Source organism: Phaseolus vulgaris, chromosome 4, assembly GCF_051622355.1.
Source record: "Phaseolus vulgaris cultivar YP4 chromosome 4, ASM5162235v1, whole genome shotgun sequence".
Classification (NCBI taxonomy): Eukaryota; Viridiplantae; Streptophyta; class Magnoliopsida; order Fabales; family Fabaceae; genus Phaseolus; species Phaseolus vulgaris.
The window spans coordinates 9118873-9141583 of NC_143501.1; the positions used below are offsets into that span (position 1 = coordinate 9118873).

The 22711-nt window shown below is 26.3% G+C and overlaps 2 protein-coding genes across 2 annotated transcripts; both read left to right on the forward strand.

Moving 5' to 3' along the window:
* Nucleotides 1–2499: 2499 nt before the first annotated feature.
* On the forward strand, nucleotides 2500–3071 carry LOC150027878 (ribonuclease S-7-like). The gene is made up of 3 exons (XM_090300936.1): nucleotides 2500–2583; nucleotides 2670–2837; nucleotides 2961–3071. Exons 1-3 carry the CDS (start codon nucleotides 2500–2502, stop codon nucleotides 3069–3071), a joined length of 363 nt encoding a protein of 120 aa, XP_090157062.1.
* A 7496-nt stretch (nucleotides 3072–10567) lies between these two features.
* On the forward strand, nucleotides 10568–12887 carry LOC150027879 (uncharacterized). Its single transcript, XM_090300937.1, has 3 exons — nucleotides 10568–10754; nucleotides 12618–12734; nucleotides 12853–12887. Exons 1-3 carry the CDS (start codon nucleotides 10568–10570, stop codon nucleotides 12885–12887), a joined length of 339 nt encoding a protein of 112 aa, XP_090157063.1.
* The last annotated feature ends 9824 nt before the right edge of the window (nucleotides 12888–22711 follow it).

The following is a 22711-nucleotide window of genomic DNA, read 5'->3' on the forward strand; positions in this document are numbered from 1 at the left end:
TTTAGCACATATGGTACCCCTTTAGTCTAGGGTCCAGCATGATTAATACCTTTCCTTAGGAAGCCATTTGGCCAATCCTTTAGGAACAAGGTACCTCCTAGCTTTACATGTTCTAGATACATGACCAGACTTCATACAATAAAAACATGTTGCAATATGCATTGTTTTTTAATAACTAAGAGAGGAAAAACCTGTTTTGGAAGGAAGAAATAAACTAGACAGCTTTTTCACATTACTTTTCATTCCAGGATTATATCCTAGACCATTTTTATTGAAAACAGCATTCTGTGAACCTAATAAAGTTTCAAGATTTTCTCTTCCTTTAGTGAAATTTGAAAGAGTTTTTAACAAATATTCAACCTGTTTTTCCAGCTTCTTACAATTATCATGGGTTTTAATTGATGCATGCAAACATGTTAATTCAAGGCTAACCAATTCAGTTTTAGCTTTGTGCAGTTCTTCTTCAAGACCTTAGGATCAAGTACCCTATTTATTCTATTCAATTTGTTGCACATTATAGCCAACCTGTTTGCTTCATCATGTGTTTCCTTAAAAGCTATTAACAGCTGATCATAGTTTTCGGAATCAGTGGAAAATCACTTACTGAGTCAGAGTTGGATTCTTCATCATTCACCATGAAGCACAAATTTCAATATTAGTTTTCACACACATGTATGTGTAGTAAAATGTCACATGAAAAATTTCTACTTCAACAAATTGTTTAAGAAGGGGGTTGAATGGAGTCTACACGCAAATTATAAATTAAAAGACAATACAAAAACATTTTTTAACAAGTAAGGAGAAGAGAAAAGTATACACAGATTTATACTGTTCACCCTAGTACTTGGGTTACATCCAATCCCGCAAACTACTTAAGAACTTTCACTAACCAAAACAGTTGGCTATAATGAGTACACAAACCTCTTTAGATACAACGGGTTTTCACACATATCCGGAAATAACAAGTTTCCACACCTCTTCAAGAATAACGAGTTTTCACATCTATCTAGATACGACATGTATTACAAGTTTTTTAGGTACCTTCACATTTTTTTTTATGAAATTAAAGTTGAAGTCATCTAAACCCACACTCTTACACCCATCACCTTCCTATACATCCTTTTTCACCTCATCCTCTATTTTTTTTATTAACATCTGATTTTCCTATTTACATTTTCCCCACATGATACGTTTTATACTTTCATTCCATTAAACACATTTTTTTTTTGCCTTTTTCTCAATTGTATATTAGATGAAAAAATTGAGTATTTGTATCCCTTTCAATTATTTCACCTAACATTGATATGTGGTGTTACATTTAACAGGAACAAAATAATAACACCTCATGTGTGTTATCAATAATGTGTATGAGTTCTATACAAATAAAATATATAACTCTAAAATTATAGGTGGACAGAAATTGTCCATAGACTATAAAATAGAAAATGACTTAGTGCCTCAAATAATGATTCTTATGTACATAGACTAAAGTTTAAAAAAATTTCAAAAATAGAAAAAGATAAAATTTGATGAAAGTAAAGGAAAAATAGATAAATTAATCACTATTATAATAATTTGCATATACATTACAATATATGCATTGGACAGTTTCTTATACTCTCTTTTGTTTCAGTTCTGCTTTGTAGGATCTTCAATTATCATATTTGTTTATAACCAAAATATCATGAAGAACCTTCAATAATTATAGTAAAAAAGGAGTCTTAATAACTAATAAGGTGAGACTTGGTAAAAAAATATAATCTCTTAATATTAATGCTAAATAATATATTTGATTAAATGTAATTATACTCAATATTATAATTTTATTTTTCATTGGTATGAATTTAATATTTTTTGTATTCTAAATTAAGTCTTCAATACTTTGAAATTCCAATTGTTACTTATTGTTTCACTTTTTGACAAAGAACAAAGCATATGTATACCATTCTATACATGTGCTATGTTTAAATTATAAGTAGGTTCTTTATTGACATTCATGCTATGATTAAGTTATTTTAATAGAGAATTTAAAAAATTGTAAGTTCAAATTATTTATACTTTAAAATGAAAATAACAGTATATATATTTATTTATTTATTTTTAATTTAAATACTAAGAAGATAAAAATTTAAAATAATGATTGTAATGAAATGTGGGGAAATATCATTTTTGATACTTTTGTTATTTTGATATAAATTACACTATATAAATTACACTAACACAATCTAATTTCAAATTTGATTGTATAATTAAACAAAATTAAGAAAACTCATTTTCTAACTTTGTTTAATTAGCTAAAGACATACTATAAATAGAGATCATTTAGCTCATTCATTCTTCATAAATATTCATTCATAATGAATAACTTCACTTTTATTTTTATAGTATTTTTTCCTATTCCATGGTTCTGTTAAAGGATTTGATAACTGGAAGATAACACAAACTTGATCACCAGGCTTTTGTCATGAAAATCCTTGCATACTAGGAAAAGCAAACCTAATGAAGTTTACTATTCATGGTCTATGGCCATCCACCAACTCCATCCCACAACCAGGAAATTGTATAAATCAAACACTACCTCAGGTAAGGTTTGTATTTAAATTTCTTAATATAATGGTATTTTGATATGATATTGGAGAGATGACACTTTCTATTATTTATTTTGTTAGATGGGAGGAATAGAAAGTCAACTCAAACAAGATTGGACAAATTATCTTAATACGAATGACTCAAAATTTTGGTCTTACGAGTGGGAGAAGCATGGAACTTGCTCTTATATGATGCCATTTGATTTCTTCATGTTGGCATTTGATATTTATGCAAGAAATGATCTTCAAGTAATTCTTAACAATGCAGGTATATTAAGTGATGACAACTATAATAGAAATCGTATCATCTTGACCATAAGCGGATCTGTGGGTGTTAAACCAGAAGTAGTGTGTTAAAAAACATCACCTAAGCATGTAATTGAAATAAGATTATGTTTGAATAAAAACCATATCCTCCAATACATTAATTGTCCTTCTCAATGGTCCAGATGTGGTAAAGGTCAGTCTGTAAACTTTCTATAATAATATACAATATAACTAATTGATGAATAAAGATTAAATAATTCTATACAAATATAAACAATTATTTGTTGTATCTTGTTTTCTCCTGTGATTAGGTCTGCACTGACTAAGTTGAGATCAACAGGGTAATCCTTATATTATGTTGTATGTGACTAATGAAAATTCCAGTTGTGTTGCATTATATGGTTATTTCAAGTTGTAAAATTGGGTTATTACATCATAAAAATCTATTTGATGTTGAATTTGACTAATTATTGAATGTTACTATGGAGTTAAGAATTGGATTGGATGTAACATGCTTTTCATACTTATTATTGGTTAATTTTCTTTCTTATAGTCTATTAATCTATATAAGAGCTGATTATTTTAGTGTATATTTAACATAAATTAAGTTGACATTAGTGTTAAAGTATACATAAAGTTTATTATAAAAAACAATTTAAATATTATTTACCTTCTTCCAACTTCTGTTAATGTTAAACTTTATAATGGTACTTATCCATTGCATAACATAGTAATCACACTCATACCCTCCTAGTTGTTTATTACATTACAAATCAATATTAATTAAAAGTTAATATTGATATTTTAACAAACAATGAAGAAAGGAAGATAAAATACCTACAAGTACTTAGTTAAAACATAATAAATAATTTAATATAATAAAGTAAATATGATATAGGTGGAAAAGACTTACATCATAAAAAAACTGAATGAGGGGTATATTCAACTCCTGGTTATTTGTTGAAAGCTCTAAAACCTTTTATTATGTATATGTATTAAATTAAACTGAATTTTTAATTTTCAGTTTGAACATAAAAGATAATTTTAAAAAAATGTGCATATCACAATTTGTAAGATAGAGGAAGAATTTGTGAATTTTAAAATTGGTTTTGGACCTTGTCAAAATTTGCTTAGTATAGTAAGTTCTCCATCACATAATTTAGTTACAAAAGTCTTAAATTGTGTGGAAGTGAAGACAAATTTAAATATGTTTTCACAATCTTAGAATTATAACCCTTTGAGAGAAAAATGGTAAAAAATTATTCTTTGTATGATAGCTAGAATTTTAACATAAATGGGTATCTTAAATTATATAATGAAATAAAAGTTTTATAGTCAAGTCACAATATAGAATGTAACATCCCTAACTTTTACTCTTTTTTTTAAATAAAATAAAAATAATATGCGTACAATATCTAACTAACGTACAATATCTAATTAACATATAAACCTATATTGTTTTCTCATTTTTGTATCTCAAAACATATCCCTCTTCATAAGGATTTAATATATACATCCAAAAAGTTTAAAAACAAAACATTCAATTGAAATCTATCTAATACCTGCAATCTCATTTGCTCCCGTGGTAAATACACGATCATCACAGTTAGAGAGCTAGGATTTGTTATTGAGCAGTGATAAACTTTTCATGTAAAGGTCCAGTGATAAATGTTCCTGATTAAGTCTAACATTATAATTATAAATTAATAATTTCATAATATATATTTATTTATTACGTGAAAAATTTAGTAAAATTACATCTTTAATAACTTTTTATAAAATATAAATTTAATTCATAGTACTTACATTTTTTAATTTTGCTAATTAAATTATACATAATTTTATAAAATGTTAAAATTATTTAGTTTTATTTAATCACTTAAATTTAGAATGTAACATAATTTTAAAATATGTAAATATTCATTTTTAGATATGTCTATAAAAAATTAATTACGTAAAATTTGATGTACATATCATTACGAAACTATTATTAAAATCAATTGTTTGAAATAAAAATTTATTAAAATTGTAATTTAATTAACTTTTATGTTCTATATAAACTTATTGTCTAATTAAAAATAAATAATTCAATAATATATCACTTATATGACATTAATTAATGACTAGAGTTATAAGATTATTCTGTACAAAATATATATGAACAAAACGGATATCAATAATTTTTTTTTGAGGAAAACCAATATCAATAATTTTAGAAATATAACTCTTAACATTATAAAAAAAATAGTATTCGGCATTATGCATATTATACACATATTTTATATATAAGTTAAATAAAGAAAAACATATAGTTGAGTAAAATATATATAAATTTTCAACGATCCAAATATATTTACTCATTTTCGAGTACATTAGAGAATAACAATAGATAAATTATTATAATTAATAATATTATTAATTATATTAACAACTCACTTATTAAGAATAACTTCAGTTCCGTAATAAATTCAAAAAGATAATTTAGTCCAACTTAGTTTTTTTCCATATTTATTTTTGAGGTTAAAAAATTTATTCAAAAATCTCTTTAATTTTTTTGTTTTTTATTTATCATATTTTAATCTCTTAGTGATTGAGTGTTTTTATAGATGAACTTTCATTTAGTTTTCAAAGAACCTTATTTAAAGCTCATCTTCTAAAGTTTACAACTCAACACAATGACTCGACCCTTTAAAAAATTTGTCTTTAGACTTTTCTATAAACATATTTGTTACCTACCATGGAGTTTGGGTAAAAAAATTTCTAGGCCACCACAATTTATGGTTCTTACTAAAAGTCAAAGTACACCTCCTTTTCATCAAATGACGAATAAATCTTTCTATTCATAGTTAAAAACCGCAAAACACATATGGTTGAATTGCTACAAAAGAATGAAGAAGTCATACATGTTATGCTTGTCGTTATGCAACAAAAAAGTGAAAATGATATGAACTTTTGCAACAAAAGACGATTAATAACCTCTAGGTCATCTGAAAATAACATCAAGTTAAGCTTCGATCCAATGTGATTGAGTTGAAGGATCTAGCTTAAAAGCTTCAACCATAACACAATAATGACAAAGCACAACATAGATGCCATCTTACTCCATTTGAGCATGCAAGTGAATCTAGTTGATACCAACATAATCTCAAGTCAAATGCCAATTTCAGCACATGAAGCAACATACAAATAAGATCGAAATCAAAGATATTGAGTCTCAAACACATGCATCTCAAGTGCTAAGGCACACACAAATTTAATTATGATAAGATGCAAGTATTCCTTAAAGTCATGCCTAAGACACCCATGTTGAAAGAAAAGTTAGATATAGAAATAGGGGTGTTGAATATAGCTAAAATAATGCTTGGAAGATTTTCAAAACTTGTACAATTAGACACTAAAAGGAGGTCATATAAAGGTTTTATAAACGTGTTTACAATAGCTTTTCTAAAAATGTTTTCATAAACAACTAAGAGAAACAATGTACTGGTAATAAAAAGAGATAATAAACACTTTCAATTTTATACTGGTTTGCCCCAACCTAGGTTATATCTAGTTCTCCAATGCAAACTACAAAAGGTTTCACTAAAGAAATAAATGTTTGCAAGCATTCTCTTTGTCACTTTTGAGTTACTGGAGTACATAAAGCCTTTTAAGGTTGTCCACTAAACTCTTCGTAAGTTTAGCATCAAGTATATAATGTCTCTTCATGCTAATACACAAAGTGTTTCTAGGATAATGCACAAAGCATCTCGAAGATATACAATAACAAAGTTGTGTTTATGAGGTTTCACACTCAACCAAGTATATATGAAATACACACCACGAGAAAATCATCAAATAAAAACCAATTTTAGAGAAAAATAATTAATCATTATATTGACTAAATTATATATTATTTTAGAGACTAAAAACTTATTGATATCTAAAGTAATTTCTATTATTAATGAAATTTATAAACTAGTTTCTAAATGGGTATCTAATTAGCAACTAAGGTTTTAATTACCAATTACTTTGGATTCTAAAGTTAGTAGCTAAAACCTTGATAGCTAATTAGATACTAATTTAGAAACTAGTTTATAAATTTTATTAACAATAGAAACTATTGTGAGAGATGATTATGATGGGTGAAATAAAAATAACTAATTATTATATTCACTAAATCATAAATTATTTTATAAATTAAAAATTATTGATAATTAAATTAGTTTTTATTATTAATTAATAAAAACTTATGATATAAATAGAGATTATACTTTTTAATGTCTAATGTCATAAAAACATATTTGTTTATATAGAAACAAATTTTTTTTTGTCTCTAATTGAAATATAAATAGAAATATTTTTTTAATTATTATTAATTTATTTCAAGGACTAATGTTTTGTCAATAAGAAATAAAATTAGATATTAAATTTTTCCCTAATTAATATATTTAAGTTTTTAGTCCTTAAAATCTTAGTTTAGATATTATTTTTTTAGTATTTAAATTTTATAAAATATATACTAATTTTTGCTTTTATTTTTATTGTGATTTATAGAACAATTATATATAGACTAGTTAATTGAATATGTTATACAGAAACCAATTTAGTTATCAATATGTTATTTCCTAAATTAGTCTTTAAACAGTGAATATTTATTATCATAATACCATTTACTCCTTTATTTATTTACATAATTTTAAAATTTTAAAACTAATATATAAAATAAAATAATTAATATAATAAAATTAGTGGTTTTTTGACCATGCGGTTATTTTTTTTGGTTTTACCAAAATGGGGTCCGTTTAAAAAAATTACAAATTTAGGCAAGTCGTGCCAATTCGGTACGACTTCATATGCAGAAGTCATCCCAATTAGGCACGACTTCTATCATGTCATACTAAAGTCATGTCAACTTGGCACGACTTCTGTCCTGTCATACTGAAATCGTGCCAACTTGGCACGACTTCTGTCCCGTCATACTGAAGTCGTGCCAACTTGGCACGACTTCTATCCCGTCATACAAAAGTCGTGCCAACTTGGCACGACTTCTGTCACGTCATAATTGTTCGCACAGACAAGCGTAATAATAAAATTCAATTCAAGTTTGATTATTAATTTCCTCATTTTCTTTATCTATGTATTTATTCATTCATAACACTCTTAGAACATTCATTTTCTTTATCTATGTATTTATTCATTCAATTCAAACATGATCCATACACAATTATCCAATTTTTTGTTCCTTAAAACTAACACTCTTAGAAAATTATGTATCAAATTAATTTTTAACATTACATAACTTACTACCCAATATATAAACAATAAAATTAAAAAAAAATTATGACGTAACAAAATTCGTGTCAAGTTGGCACGACTTCAGTATGACAGGGCAGAAGTCGTGCCAATTGGCACGACTTCAATATGACAGGGCAGAAATCGTGCCAAGTTGACACGACTTCAATATGAGAGGGCAGAAGTCGTGCCAAGTTGGCACGACTTTAGTATGACATGGCAGAAGTCGTGCCTAATTGGGACGACTTCTGCATATGAAGTCGTGCCGAATTGGCACGACTTGCCTAAATTTTTATTTTTTTTAAACGGACCCATTTTGGTAAAAACAAAAAAAAATAACCCCATCATGGTCAAAAAACCAAAATTAGTTAACACATCTCACATTCCTATGAACATTTCAATATTAGTTTTCACACACATGTATGGTAGTAAAATGTCACATGCAAAATTTTTACTTCAACAAATTGTTTAAGAAGGGGTTGAATGGAGTCTACACGCAAATTATAAATTAAAAGACAATAAAAAACATTTTCTAACAAGTAAGGAGAAGAGAAAAGTATACACAGATTTATACTCTTCACCCTAGTACTTGGGTTACATCCAATCCCGCAAACTAATTAAGCACTTTCACTAACCAAAACATTTGGCAATAATGAGTACACATACCTCTTTAGATACAAACGGGTTTTCACACATCTCCGAAAATAACGACCTTCCACACCTTTTTAAGAATAACGAGTTTTCACATCTCTCTAGATACAACAGGCATTCAGAGTTTTCTAGGTACCCTTCACATTTTTTTCTGAAATTAAAGTTGAAGTCATCTAAACCCACACTCTTACACCCATCACCTTCCTATACATCCTTTTTCACCTCATCCTCTATTTTTTTTATTAACATCTGATTTTCCTATTTACATTTTCCCCACATGATACATTTTATACTTTCATTCCATTAAACACATTTTTTTTTGCCTTTTTTTCAATTGTATATTAGATGAAAAAATTGAGTATTCGTATCCCTTTCAATTATTTCACCTAACATTGATATGTGGTGTTACATTTAACAGGAACAAAATAATAACACCTCATGTGTCTTATCAATAATGTGTATGAGTTCTATACAAATAAAATATATAACTCTAAAATTATAGGACGACAGAAATTGTCCATAGACTATAAAATAGAAAATGACTTAGTGCCTCAAATAATGATTCTTATGTACATAGACTAAAATTTTAAAAAAAAATTAAAAATAGAAAAAGATAAAATTTGATGAATGTAAAGGAAAAATAGATAAATTAATCACTATTATAATAATTTGCATATACATTACAATATATGCATTGGACAATTTCTTATACTCTCTTTTGTTTCAGTTATGCTTTGTAGGATCTTCAATTATCATATTTGTTTATAACTAAAATATCATGAAGAATCTTCAATAATTATAGTAAAAAAGGAGTCTTAATAACTAATAAGTTGAGACTTGGTAAAAAATATAATCTCTTAATATTAATGCTAAATAATATATTTGATTAAATGTAATTATACTCAATATTATAATTTTATTTTTCATTGGTATGAATTTAATATTTTTTGTATTCGAAATTAAGTCTTCAATACTTTGTAATTCCAATTGTTACTTATTGTTTCACTTTTTGACAAAGAACAAAGCATATGTATACCATTCTATACATGTGCTATGTTTAAATTATAAGTAGGTTCTTTATTGACATTCATGCTATGATTAAGTTATTTTAATAGAAAATTTAAAAAAATTGTAAGTTCAAATTATTTATACTTTAAAATGAAAATAATAGTATATATATTTATTTATTTATTTTTAATTTAAATACTAAGAAGATAAAAATTTAAAATAATGATTGTAATGAAATGTGGGGAAATATCATTTTTGATACTTTTGTTATTTTGCACTAAATATAAATTACACTAACACAATCTAATTTCAAATTTGATTGTGTAATTAAACAAAATTAAGAAAACTCATTTTCTAACTTTGTTTAATTAGCTAAAGACATACTATAAATAGAGATCATTTAGCTCATTCATTCTTCATAAATATTCATTCATAATGAATAACTTCACTTTTATTTTTATAGTATTTTTTCCTATTCCATGGTTCTGTTAAAGGATTTGATAACTGGAAGATAACACAAACTTGATCACCAAGCTTTTGTCATGAAAATCCATGCATACTAGGAAAAGCAAACCTAATGAAGTTTACTATTCATGGGCAACAAACCTAATGAAGTTTACTATTCATGGTCTATGGCCATCCCCCAACTCCATCCCACAATCAGGAAATTGTATAAATCAAACACTACCTCACGTAAGGTTTGTATTTAAATTTCTTAATATAATGGTATTTTGATATGATATTGGAGAGATGATACTTTATATTATTTATTTTGTTAGATGGGAGGAATAGAGAGTCAACTCAAACAAGATTGGACAAATTATCTTAATACGAATGACTCAAAATTTTGGTCTTCCGAGTGGGAGAAGCATGGAACTTGCTCTTATATGATGCCATTTGATTTCTTCATGTTGGCATTTTATATTTATGCAAGAAATGATCTTCAAGTAATTCTTAACAATGCAGGTATATTAAGTGGTGACAACTATAATAGAAATCGTATCATCTTGACCATAAGCGTATCAATACATCCTTTTTCAACTCATCCTCTAATTTTTTTTTTTTATTAACATTTGATTTCCTATTTACATTTTCTCCACATGATACATTTTATACTTTCACTCCATCAAAGACATTTTTTTTTGCCTTTTTTCAATTGTATATTAGATGAAAAAATATAGTATATGTATCCCTTTCAGTTATTTCACCTAAAAGATTATATTTAATAGTATCAAAGATTATATTGATACGTGGTGTTACATTTAATAGGATTAAAATAATAACACCTCAAGTATGTTATCAATAACGTGTATGAGTTATATACAAATAAAATATATAACTTTAAAATTATAGATGGATAGAAATTGTCCATCGACTATAAAATAGAAAATGACTTAGTGCATCAAAAAACGATTCATGTGTACATAGACAAAAATTTAAAAGATTTTAAAAAATAGAAAAAGATAAAATTTTATGAAAGTAGAGAAAAATTAGATAAATTAATCACTATTATAATAATTTGTATATACATTGCAATATATATACTGGATAGTTTCTTAAACTCACTTTTGTTCGGTTCTGCTTTGAAGGATATTCGATTATCCGATTTGTTTATAACCAAAATATCATGAAGAATCATCAATAATTATAGTAAAAAGGAGTCATAATAACTAATAAGGTGACACGGATAAAAAAATATATTCTCTTAATATTAATGTTAAATAATATATTTGATTAAATGAAATTATACTCAATATTATAATTTTATTTTTTATTGGTATGAATTTAATGTTTTCTGTATTCTAAATTAAGTCTTCAATACTTTGTAATTCCAATTATTATTTATTGTTTCACTCTTTGACAAAGAACAAAGCATGTGTCTATCATTCTTTGAATGCATGTGCTATGTTTAAATTATAGGTAGATTCTTTATTGACATTCATGCTATGTCTAAATTATTTTAATAGAGAATTTAAAAAATTGTAAGTTAAAATTATTTATACTTTAAAATGAAAATAATAGTATATATATATATATATTTCTAATTTAAATTTTAAGAATGTAACGATTTAAAATAATGATATTAATGAAATGTGAGTAAATATCATTTTTTATAGTTTTGTTTACACTAACAATATCTAAATTAAAATTTGATTGTGTAATTAAACAGAATTAATAAAACTCATTTGCTAACTTTGTTTAATTAGCTAAAGACATGAGACTATAAATAGAGATCATTTAGCTTATTCATTCTTCGTAAATATTCATTCATAATGAATAACTTTACTTTTATATTTTTAGTATTTTTCTTATTCCATGGTTCTTCTAAAGGATTTGATTACTGAAAGATAACACAAACTTGGTCACCAGGCTTCTATCACGAAAGTCCTTGCATACAAGGAAAAGCAAACCTAATGAAGTTCACTATTCATGGTCTATGACCATCCACCAACTTCATCCCATAACCAGGAAACTGTAGAAATCAGACACTACCTCTTGTAAGGTTTTGTATTTAAATTTTTTTAATATAATAGTATTTTGATATGATATTGGAGAGATGATAATTTCTATTATATATTTTGTTAAATGGGAGGAATAGAAAGTCAACTCAAACAAGATTGGTCAAATTATCTTAATATGAATTAATCAAAATTTTGGTCTTCCAAGTGGGAGAAGCATTGAACTTTCTCTTATATGATGTCATTTGATTTCATCATGTTGTCATTAGATATTTATGCAATAAATGATCTTAAAGCATATTAAGTGGTGGAAACTATAATAGAAATCGTATCATCTCGACCATAAGCAGATATGTGGGTGTTAAACCAGAAGTAGTGTGTTCCAAAACATCACCTAAGCATGTAATTGAAATAAGATTATGTTTGAACACAAACCATATCCTCCCGTACATCAACTGTCCTTCACAATGGTTCGCATGTGGTAAAGGTCAGTCTGTAAACTTTCTATAATAATATACAATATAACTAATTGATGAATAAATATTAAATATTTCTATATAAATATACCCAATTATATGTTGTATCTTGTTTTCTCCTGTGATTAGGTATGTTGCTGGCTAAGTTGAGATCAACAAGGTAATCCTTATATTATGTTGTATGTGACTAATAAAAAATTCAGATGTGTTGCATTATGTGGTTATTTCAGGTTGTAAAATTGGGCTATTACATCATAAAAATCTATTTGATGTTGTATTTGACTAATTATTGAATGTTACTATGGAATTAAGAATTGGATTGGATGTAACATGCTTTCATACTTATTATTGGTTAATTTTCTTTCTTATAGTCTATTAATACTATATAAGCGCCGATTATTTTAGTGTATATTTAACATAAATTAAGTTGAAATTAGTGTTAAAGTATACATAAAGTTTATTATAAAAAATAATTTAAATATTATTACCTTCTTCCAACTTCTGTTAATGTTAAACTTTATAATGGTAGTTATCCAATGCATAACATAACAATCACACTCATACCCTCCTAGTTGTTTATTACACTACAAATCAATATTAATTAAAAGTTAATATTGATATTTTGACAAACAATGAAGAAAAGAAGACAAAATACCTACAAGTACTTAGTTAAAATATAATAAATAATTTAATATAATAAAGTAAATATGATATAGGTGGAAGAGACTTGCATCATAAAAAACTGAATGATGGATATATTCAACTCCTGGTTCTTTATTAAAAGCTCTAACACATTCGTTATGTATATGTATAGAGGGATGTCACCATTTCTTCCAAAAATAGTGTCATCCCATGAAACCTCCATTGGGTTTGTACCTATATCTGTAGTAACCTCTAATAAAGATGATTTTATAAATAAATAGATATAACATTCATCAATCGACAAAATATATTAAAATATTGATAATAATATAACAAAATGTATCAAGTAAACACATTGAAATTCAAACTTAGATACAAAATATGATATAAGATGAATAGTATTATGAAGTACTACAAATTAAAACATAACATATTGGTCAAAAATCATTTCCATATTAGACTATATTCTTCAAAAATTACATATGCTCTTCTTGATGTCCAGGATCTATTGGCGCACTCCATTGATCAAAACCTATAATATAAACATATAAAATAGTTCTTTTTACACTAGTGTGCAAACATAGATTTCCATAATTGATCGATTCTAATTCAAATGATATTTTAAGTGAACTTCTTTTACTTTTTAACTTAAAATATTAATATATATTATTATATTATCAAAATAGTTGTTTAATTGTTGTAATTTCTCTTTGGGTGAGTGTTAAATATACTTTTCTAATAAATTATACTTTAAAATTAAAGGTGATGATTTATATATAAGGAAGTACAAATGAGGGGGCATTAATTTCTTTGAAAGTACAATGAAGAGAAAGGAACAACAACAAAAGTTACAATAAGTTATATAATAAATTATTAAATGATACCTTGATAAATGAAAAGGAAAGATAAGAAAAGAAAAAGTGAAATGGATGTATGATGTAAAAAAGGGTAAATATTTGATCCTCTTTCCCAATATAAGAAGACCAAAGGCATAGGAGTGGAATAGAGGCACCCCTAAACCAGAGTTCAAGATACATGGTATGATGACATTCTCCATAACTTCTTTTGTCATTATTCCTTCTCTGCACTTTCTTGCAAGAACCCACCAATGCCCTTAGATAGGCAAACAAGCTCTATATTGCATTCCTCCACCACTGTTTCTTATTCAACTATTTTCAGTGTTAATCTATTCAACAAATGTAACATAAAACATTTCATCATGGATACTATATTTTCATACCTACATTGTGTAGTGATGACTTTTTACGGCAAGTGTACCGTATTGTGAGAAGTAATAATTTGTCCCTAAAAACGGATGTCAAATCCACAAGGAACAGTTGAATAATTAAGTAAAAGATTCACTAAATATAAAATAGAATAATAAAAGTTTGTTGGGATTTGTTATGTTGGCAATGATTAACAAGAAAACAAGTCAAAGAGTTGTTGCTTCAATTGGAAAAATAGGGATTGAGTTTCATCTTTCTCACTCTTTTGTATTTTGATTAGATGACACTATTGTGTCCTTTGATTGATATTGATGGCCGTATAAAAATCATTTATATTGGTTCCTCACATATAAAATTATTAATATGCTTTCTAAATATCGATTTCTCGCATATTTATAAAAACAACTTATCCTTAAGATCAGATGTTGATCGCAATTAACATTTCAAATATATTCCTTGTATTCAAATATGTTAAGTATTATCATTTAGGTCAGAACCTTACAAGTACTTTCTAGTCAAATTTAAGATTTTAGATCATGGTAAACCAAGCATTACAAACAAAACAATAATATCAATCATCAATCAAGAACAAAATATTATATTTAGATATCACCTCAATACATAAGAGTTTGAACATATTATTTCTAATCCCAAAGGGTAGAATTAGCCACACATGATGACTGTTACAAGTAGGGAGAGCAAGAAAAGAAGATCCAAAATGCTTATCCTTAACAACTACCTTCTCTAATGTTTTTCATACCTCTTATTCTCCCAATTGGGTTACAGTTTACTCAATTGTGTTTTTCTCTCAATCTTGCACCTAGGATTGTGACTCAAGCCTCCTGTTTAACCTAATTGGCTTGGGTTATTTGTAGCGTGTCTAACTTTCTGATTAGGGTGGTTTCTACTTTTCACCCTTTTTTGGCAAATTCTTCCTGCATCTCCATTAGTTCTTTCTACACCTTCATATATTTTTTAAATATCAAATGTACCATGTTTTTTAAAATAAATGTCGGATTGAGGTTCCAAATCCGGTTTGAGATTCCAGATTGGCCAATCCGGTATTATTTAAAAAAAGTATTCATTCTGCCACTCAATATTCACAAAAGGTTATTTGCATATAATGAAATGAGATGTTGCTATAGCCACAAGCTAAAAGCAAACACTTTACACCTCCAACAATGTGAAACATGGATCAAAACTCGTTTGAAAGAAAAATGGCTCAAACTTGATTACTTGAAATACATGGTTAACCTGACATTCGTTTCTTTCGCAACTTTATTAATGGGTACATAAAAAATGCCTTTTTATCTCCTCAAAATCCAAAGCACATGGCTTCTTCTACTATCACTAGATACTAGCATTTGCTCAAGATTTTGCACCTCCTCTTTCTTCACACAAATTGCAAACCTAGTTTCAATTCTCAATATATTTTTTTTAAATAGATATCGGATTGGCCAATCCAGAACCTCAAACTAGATCTGAGATTGTGCATTGAATTGTACAATCTGATTTGTGTTTTAAATTTACAAACTGGATTGTACAATCCGATACACAATCCCGAATCCAGTTTTAGGTTCTGTATTGGCCAATCTAGTATTCATTTAAAAAAGAAGGGTATGTTTGATATTTAAAAATTATATGGAGGTGCAGGAAGAATTTGCCTTTTTTTTATCATATGATCATTTTTTTTAAAAGCATGGGCCCATTTAAATGACCAAGAGCCTTTATTATTTGAAACACGTTTTTAATACGCATCATCAACTTTTTGGAAAAGCTTGACCCCGTTCAAATGACTCAACATTTTTATTATTTGCAGCACGTTTTTTTATATATATATGCACCATCAGCTTTGAAAAGCATGACCTCATTCATTTGGCTCGACATTTTTATAATTTGCAACACATTTTTTTCTATATATGCACCCTCATTTTTCTGAAAAAACCTTAACCCATTTGTTTAGCCTAAATTTTTATTACTAATTGACACCTTTTGTCTTTTTAGATATTGTTTCTTCTTGCACCTCCATATGTTCTTCTGCCACTTCATATAAAATATGAAAATATTTTTTTATCCTTTTTGTGTCATCTCCCATATTCCAGATTACATAATTCGAAAGTTAATCTTGGATTTGGAAATAACTTACAGATTATGTAATCCGGAATATATTTTTAAAAAATGGTATTTTTTGATTATATAATCCAGAAGTTTGGATTTGAGAGTAGTTTCATGCCATCATAATCAACCAACACCCTTTGTGGGGTCTAGGTTAGCGTGTAGTTGGGCACTATAACCCAACTTTCGGTTCATCCCGCATCGTTAGTTATGCTTACCAAAAATGACCCACTTGGAGCTCTCGATTCCATGACACGACTCAACAGAGCAGTCGCGCCATCCTACCTATTTAAATTTTGGTAATAGGTCGAGGGCGTTGCGCCCCCAATGCCTATAATCATTGGCTTTACCCGATAGAACTTGTCCGCGGGTTCCAGCTATCTTGAGGGAAACTTCTAGGGAACCAACTACTAGACGGTTCGATTAGTCTTTCGCCCCTATACCCAAGTTAGACGAACGATTTGCACGTCAGTATCACTGCGAGCCTCCACTAGATTATGTAATCCGGACACATATTTAGAAAAAGGCTTTCAGATCTCATAATTCATATGCTAATTACGAATTTGGAGAAAGACTTCCAGATTATGTAATTCAAAATACTACATAGGAACATTTTTAGAATATCAAAAATTTTGGAGGTAGGAGAAGAACATATAGAGGTGCATGAAGAAATATTCCTTTTTACATAAACGACATGGTTTGAGCAATGAGTAAGTGATTGATGAGTTCTATCAACGAATAGACGTAGAGTATTAAATAATGTTTCTAAATTATAATTACGAGTGAAGAGAAATTTAGGGATTAAATAAATGTTTTAAAGCCTAAAATTTAAAAAACATATTAATAATAGAAACCAACGTGTACTAATAATAAAAATATAGATAATAATGCCTAAATCAGTAGAATATAGATCATATAACTAGGTAAAACAACCATTGAATCACATGCTTTATATTTATTATTTTTTATTAGGGTTTCATACTATATGTTTTTTTTATTGGTATTAAATTGAATTGTAAAATATTATTTAATTTGATTTTTTTTAAGTCAAACTGATTTTATTAATAGTTTTAGATTTTCAATATAACTTTTAAAGAATTATTATAAAATTAAACGCTTTTAGTTGTGTAACAATTTATTATTAAATCTTAATATATTTTAATTTAAATATTATTTATATTTAATCACGATTCAATTTATCTAATGATTACAATTTAATTTTAAAATTGAAATGGGCATTCACACACACATTATGAGTATTTATTTTTCATATTTTATCTTCTGAGTGTTTAACTTAACCCATTACTCTATAAAATAATACTTAGATTTTGAAAAAAATTATAACACTAATTAATGCAATGTAATAAGTTCATTGAATACACTGTTTGACGATTTTTGTAACTACATAATAATAAAAAATAGTGACATAAAGCTAAAACCTGTCAATTTATTCATTCATAGTACTTAAATAAACAATAGAAACAATAGAAGTGGTAGTTGTTTTATACCTTTCTCTTTGGAACTTTATTGTTAACTTCATTCTCATACCTTTGTTTAGAAGTCAATGAATCGCCAAGTAAATTATAAGATTTGTATGATTTACAATTTTTTGCTTCCTTTGTTATAATTTTATTTTTTCTATATGTCTTATTATCTTATGTTTGCAACTTGAAGTTAATATATAAATACCTTTCTATATTTATCTGTACAAATTATCTTATTATTTACTAACTCCGTTTTGTTTAATGTAGTTTTATAAAAAAAATAGAATTAAAAATTATATAGTTTTATTTATAAAAGAAAACATTTAGCTATTTTAAAATAATGAAAAATTATTTGATTATTTATTTTTAAGTAAATAAATAAATTATTTTTAAATTATTAAAAAGTAAAATTATCTAACTAAAAATAAATATAAATAATTATTTTGATAATATTAGTTAGGTTTCGATCACAATATATAAATAATGGACTTATAAAAATTTTGTGTCTTATCTATATTCGTATTTATTAAAATAACTATAAATTTAGATATAAATATGTGTATAATAACTAGATATAAATTTAGATGGTCAATATAAATATGTGTATAATAACTAAATGTAAATGAGACACAACAGAAAATATGTTTCCGCTAGTTTAATTATAAACAAAATATAAAAACAAAAGCAGAAACTAGAAAGACATGAATTACAATAAATAAAATTACAATAAAAATAAAAGATAATTAAAATAAAATAAAAAGATGTTAGATATTATTTATTACCATTTTTCACTGAATTTACACAATTAATTTAACATCCATGAATTTAAGAATATTTTGAATTAGTATAAAATGATTGATTTTTATAATTAAAATAATAAAAAGCATTTATCGTTTTATATTAACCACAAGTACACAATATTATAAAATAAGACAATAACTACATTACCTAATTAACACAAAAATTAAACTAAAAAATCAATTCACAAATATAAATTCTTTTTATACTAGACATACTAAACAAATTTAACACCAACTTAATTATGAAAGACAGGAAACTTAAACATTTAATTTCTAATATAATAACACTTATGATAATTACTTTAAATTATTAAATCATCACACATTTTTATTTTATCAAATTAATTAAATTTATTATATTTTTTAATAACTAATAAGGTGAGACTGGTAAAAAATATAATATCTGAATATTAATGTTAAATACTATATTTGATTAAATGTAATTATATTTAATATTATAATTTTATTTTTTTATTGGTGTGCATTTAATACTTTTTGTGTTCTAAATTAAGTCTTCAATACTTTGTAATTCCAATTATTACTTATTGTTTCACTCTTTGACAAAGAACAAAGCATGTGTCTATCCTTATTTGCATGCATGTGCTATCTTTAAATTATAGGTAGATTTTTTTATTGACATTCATGCTATGTCTAAGTTATTTTAATAGAAAATTTAAAAAATTGTAAGTTAAAATTATTTATACTTTAAAATGAAAATAATAGTATATATATATATATATATTTCTAATTTTAATACTAAGAATGTAACGATTTAAAATAATGATATTAATGAAATGTGAGGAAATATCATTTTTATAGTTTTGTTATTTTGATATAAATTACACTAACACGATCTAAATTAAAATTTGATTGTGTAATTAAACAAAATTAATAAAACTCATTTGCTAACTTTGTTTAATTAGCTAAAGACATGAGACTATAAATAGAGATCATTTAGCTTATTCATTCTTCATAAATATTCATTCATAATGAATAACTTTATTTTTATCTTTATGGTATTTTTCCTATTCCATGGTTCTACTAAAGGATTACTGGAAGATAACAGAAACTTGGCCACCAGGCTTCTGTCACGAAAGTCCTTGTATACTAGGCAAAGCCAACCTAACGAAATTCACGTGGTCTATGTAATCCACCAACTCCATCCCAACTCGTAAACTGTAGAAATCAGACACTACCTCATGTAAGGTTTGTATTTAAATTTCTTAACATAAAATAATTAATATCATAAAATTAGTTAACACATATCACATTCCTATGAAAATTTCAATAGTAGCAAGGTTTCCACACAAATATAGTAAAATGTCACATGCAAACTTTATACTTCAACAAATTGTTTGAGAAGGGGTTGAACGGAGTCTACACGCAAATTATAAATTAAAAGACAATATAAAAGCATTGTCTAACAAGTAAGCAAAAGAGAAAAGTAAACACAAATGTATATTGGTTCACCCTACTACTTGGGTTACATCCAATCCTGCAAACTACTTAAGAGATTTCACTAACCAAAACATTTGGAAATAATGAGTACACAAACCTCTTTATATACAACGAGTTTTCACACAACTCCATAAATAATGACTTTCCACACCTATTCAAGAATAACGAGTTTTCAGATCTCTTTAGATACAACATGTATTCAGAGTTTTCTAGGTACCCTTCACATTTTTTTATGAAATTAAGTCATCTGAACTCAAACTCTTACACCCATCACATTCCTATACATCCCTTTTTACCTCATCCTCTAATTTTATTTTATTTTATTAACATTTGATTTCCTATTTACATTTTTCCCACATAATACATTTTATACTTTCATTCCATCAAACACATTTTTTTTTGCCTTTTTTCAATTGTATATTAGATGAAAAAATCTAGTATTCTATCATTTTCACTTATTTCACCTAACATTGATATGTGGTGTTACATTTAATAGGATTTAAATAATAACACCTCAGGTATGTTATCAATAATGTGTATGAGTTCTATACAAATAAAATATATAACTTTAAAATTATAGATGGATAGAAATTATCCATCGACTATAAAATAGAAAATGACTTAGTGCATTAAATAATGATTCCTTTGTACATAGACTAAAATTTAAATTTTTTTCAAAAATAGAAAAAAGATAAAATTTGATGAAAGTAATGGAAAATTAGATAAACTAATCACTATTATAATAGTTTGTATATACATTGGAATATATGTATTGAACAATTTCTTATACTCACTTTTTTTGGGTTATGTTTTGGAGGATCTTCAATTATCAGATTTGTTTATAACTAAAATATCAACAAGAATCATCAATAATTATAGTAAAAAAGAGTCATAATAACTAATAAGACGAGACTGGTAAAAAATATAATCTCTTAATATTAATGTTAAATAATATATTTGATTAGATGTAATTATACTTAATATTATAATTTTATTTTTTATTGGTATGAATTTAATATTTTTGTGTTCTAAATTAAGTCTTCAATTCTTTGTAATTCCAATTATTACTTATTGTTTCACTTTTTGACAAAGAACAAAGCATGTGTCTATCATTCTTTTCATGCATGTGCTATGTTTAAATTATAGATAGATTCTTTATTCACATTCATGTTATGGCTAAGTTATTTTAATAGATAATTTAAACAATTGTAAGTTAAAATTATTGATACTTTAAAATGAAAATAATAGTATATATATTTATAATTTAAATACTAAGAATGTAATGATTTAAAATAATGATATTAATGAAATGTGAGGAAAGTTCACGGTTCTGCTAAAGGATTTGATCACTGATTTGATCACTGGAAGATAACACAAACTTGACCACCAGGCTTCGATCACGAAAGTCCTTGCATACTAGGAAAAACAAATATAATGAAGTTCACTATTCATTGTGTATGGCCATCCACCAACTTCATCCCACAAACGGGAAACTGTAGAAATCAGACGCTACCTCATGTAAGGTTTGTATTTAATTTTTTTAATATAATAGTATTTTGATATGATATTGGAGAGATGATACTTTCTATTATTTATTTTGTTAGATGGGAGGAATAGAAAGTCAACTCAAACAAGATTGGCCAAATTATCTTAATACGAATGACTCAAAATTTTGGTCTTCCGAGTGGGAGAAGCATGGAACTTGCTCTTATATGATGCCATGTTATTTCTTCATGTTGGCATTAGATATTTATGCAATAAATTATCTTCAAGCATATCTTAACATTGCAGGTATATTAAGTGGTAGCAACTATAATAGAAATCGTATCATCTCGACCATAAGCAGATCTGTGGGTGTTAAACCAGAAGTAGTGTGTTCAAAAACATCACCTAACCATGTAATTGAAATAAGATTATGTTTGAACACAAACCATATCCTCCAGTACATCAATTTTCCTTCACAATGGTTCGCCCGTGGTAAAGGTCAGTATGTAAACTTTCTATAATAATATACAATATAACTAATTGATGAATAAAGATTAAATATTTCTATATAAATATACACAATTATATGTTGTTTTCTCCTGTGATTAGCTCTGCTGCTGACAAAGTTGAGATCAATAGGGTAATCTTTTTGTTATGTTGTATATGACTAATAAAAAATTCAGTTGTGTTGCATTATGTTGTTACTTCAAGTTGTAAAATTGGGTTATTACATCATAAAAATCTATTTGATGTTGTATTTGACTAATTATTGAATGTT

Excerpts from the sequence above, each read along its gene's own strand:
- LOC150027878 (XM_090300936.1), top strand. The coding sequence starts at position 2,500 with ATGAAGTTTACTATTCATGGTCTATGGCCATCCACCAACTCCATCCCA. Across the intron at positions 2,584-2,669 it reads TAAATCAAACACTACCTCAG|ATGGGAGGAATAGAAAGTCA; the intron begins GTAAGGTTTGTA and ends TTATTTTGTTAG. Across the intron at positions 2,838-2,960 it reads ATGCAAGAAATGATCTTCAA|CATGTAATTGAAATAAGATT; the intron begins GTAATTCTTAAC and ends ACATCACCTAAG.
- LOC150027879 (XM_090300937.1), top strand. The coding sequence starts at position 10,568 with ATGGGAGGAATAGAGAGTCAACTCAAACAAGATTGGACAAATTATCTT. Across the intron at positions 10,755-12,617 it reads AGTAATTCTTAACAATGCAG|AAGTAGTGTGTTCCAAAACA; the intron begins GTATATTAAGTG and ends GTGTTAAACCAG. Across the intron at positions 12,735-12,852 it reads ATGGTTCGCATGTGGTAAAG|GTATGTTGCTGGCTAAGTTG; the intron begins GTCAGTCTGTAA and ends TCCTGTGATTAG.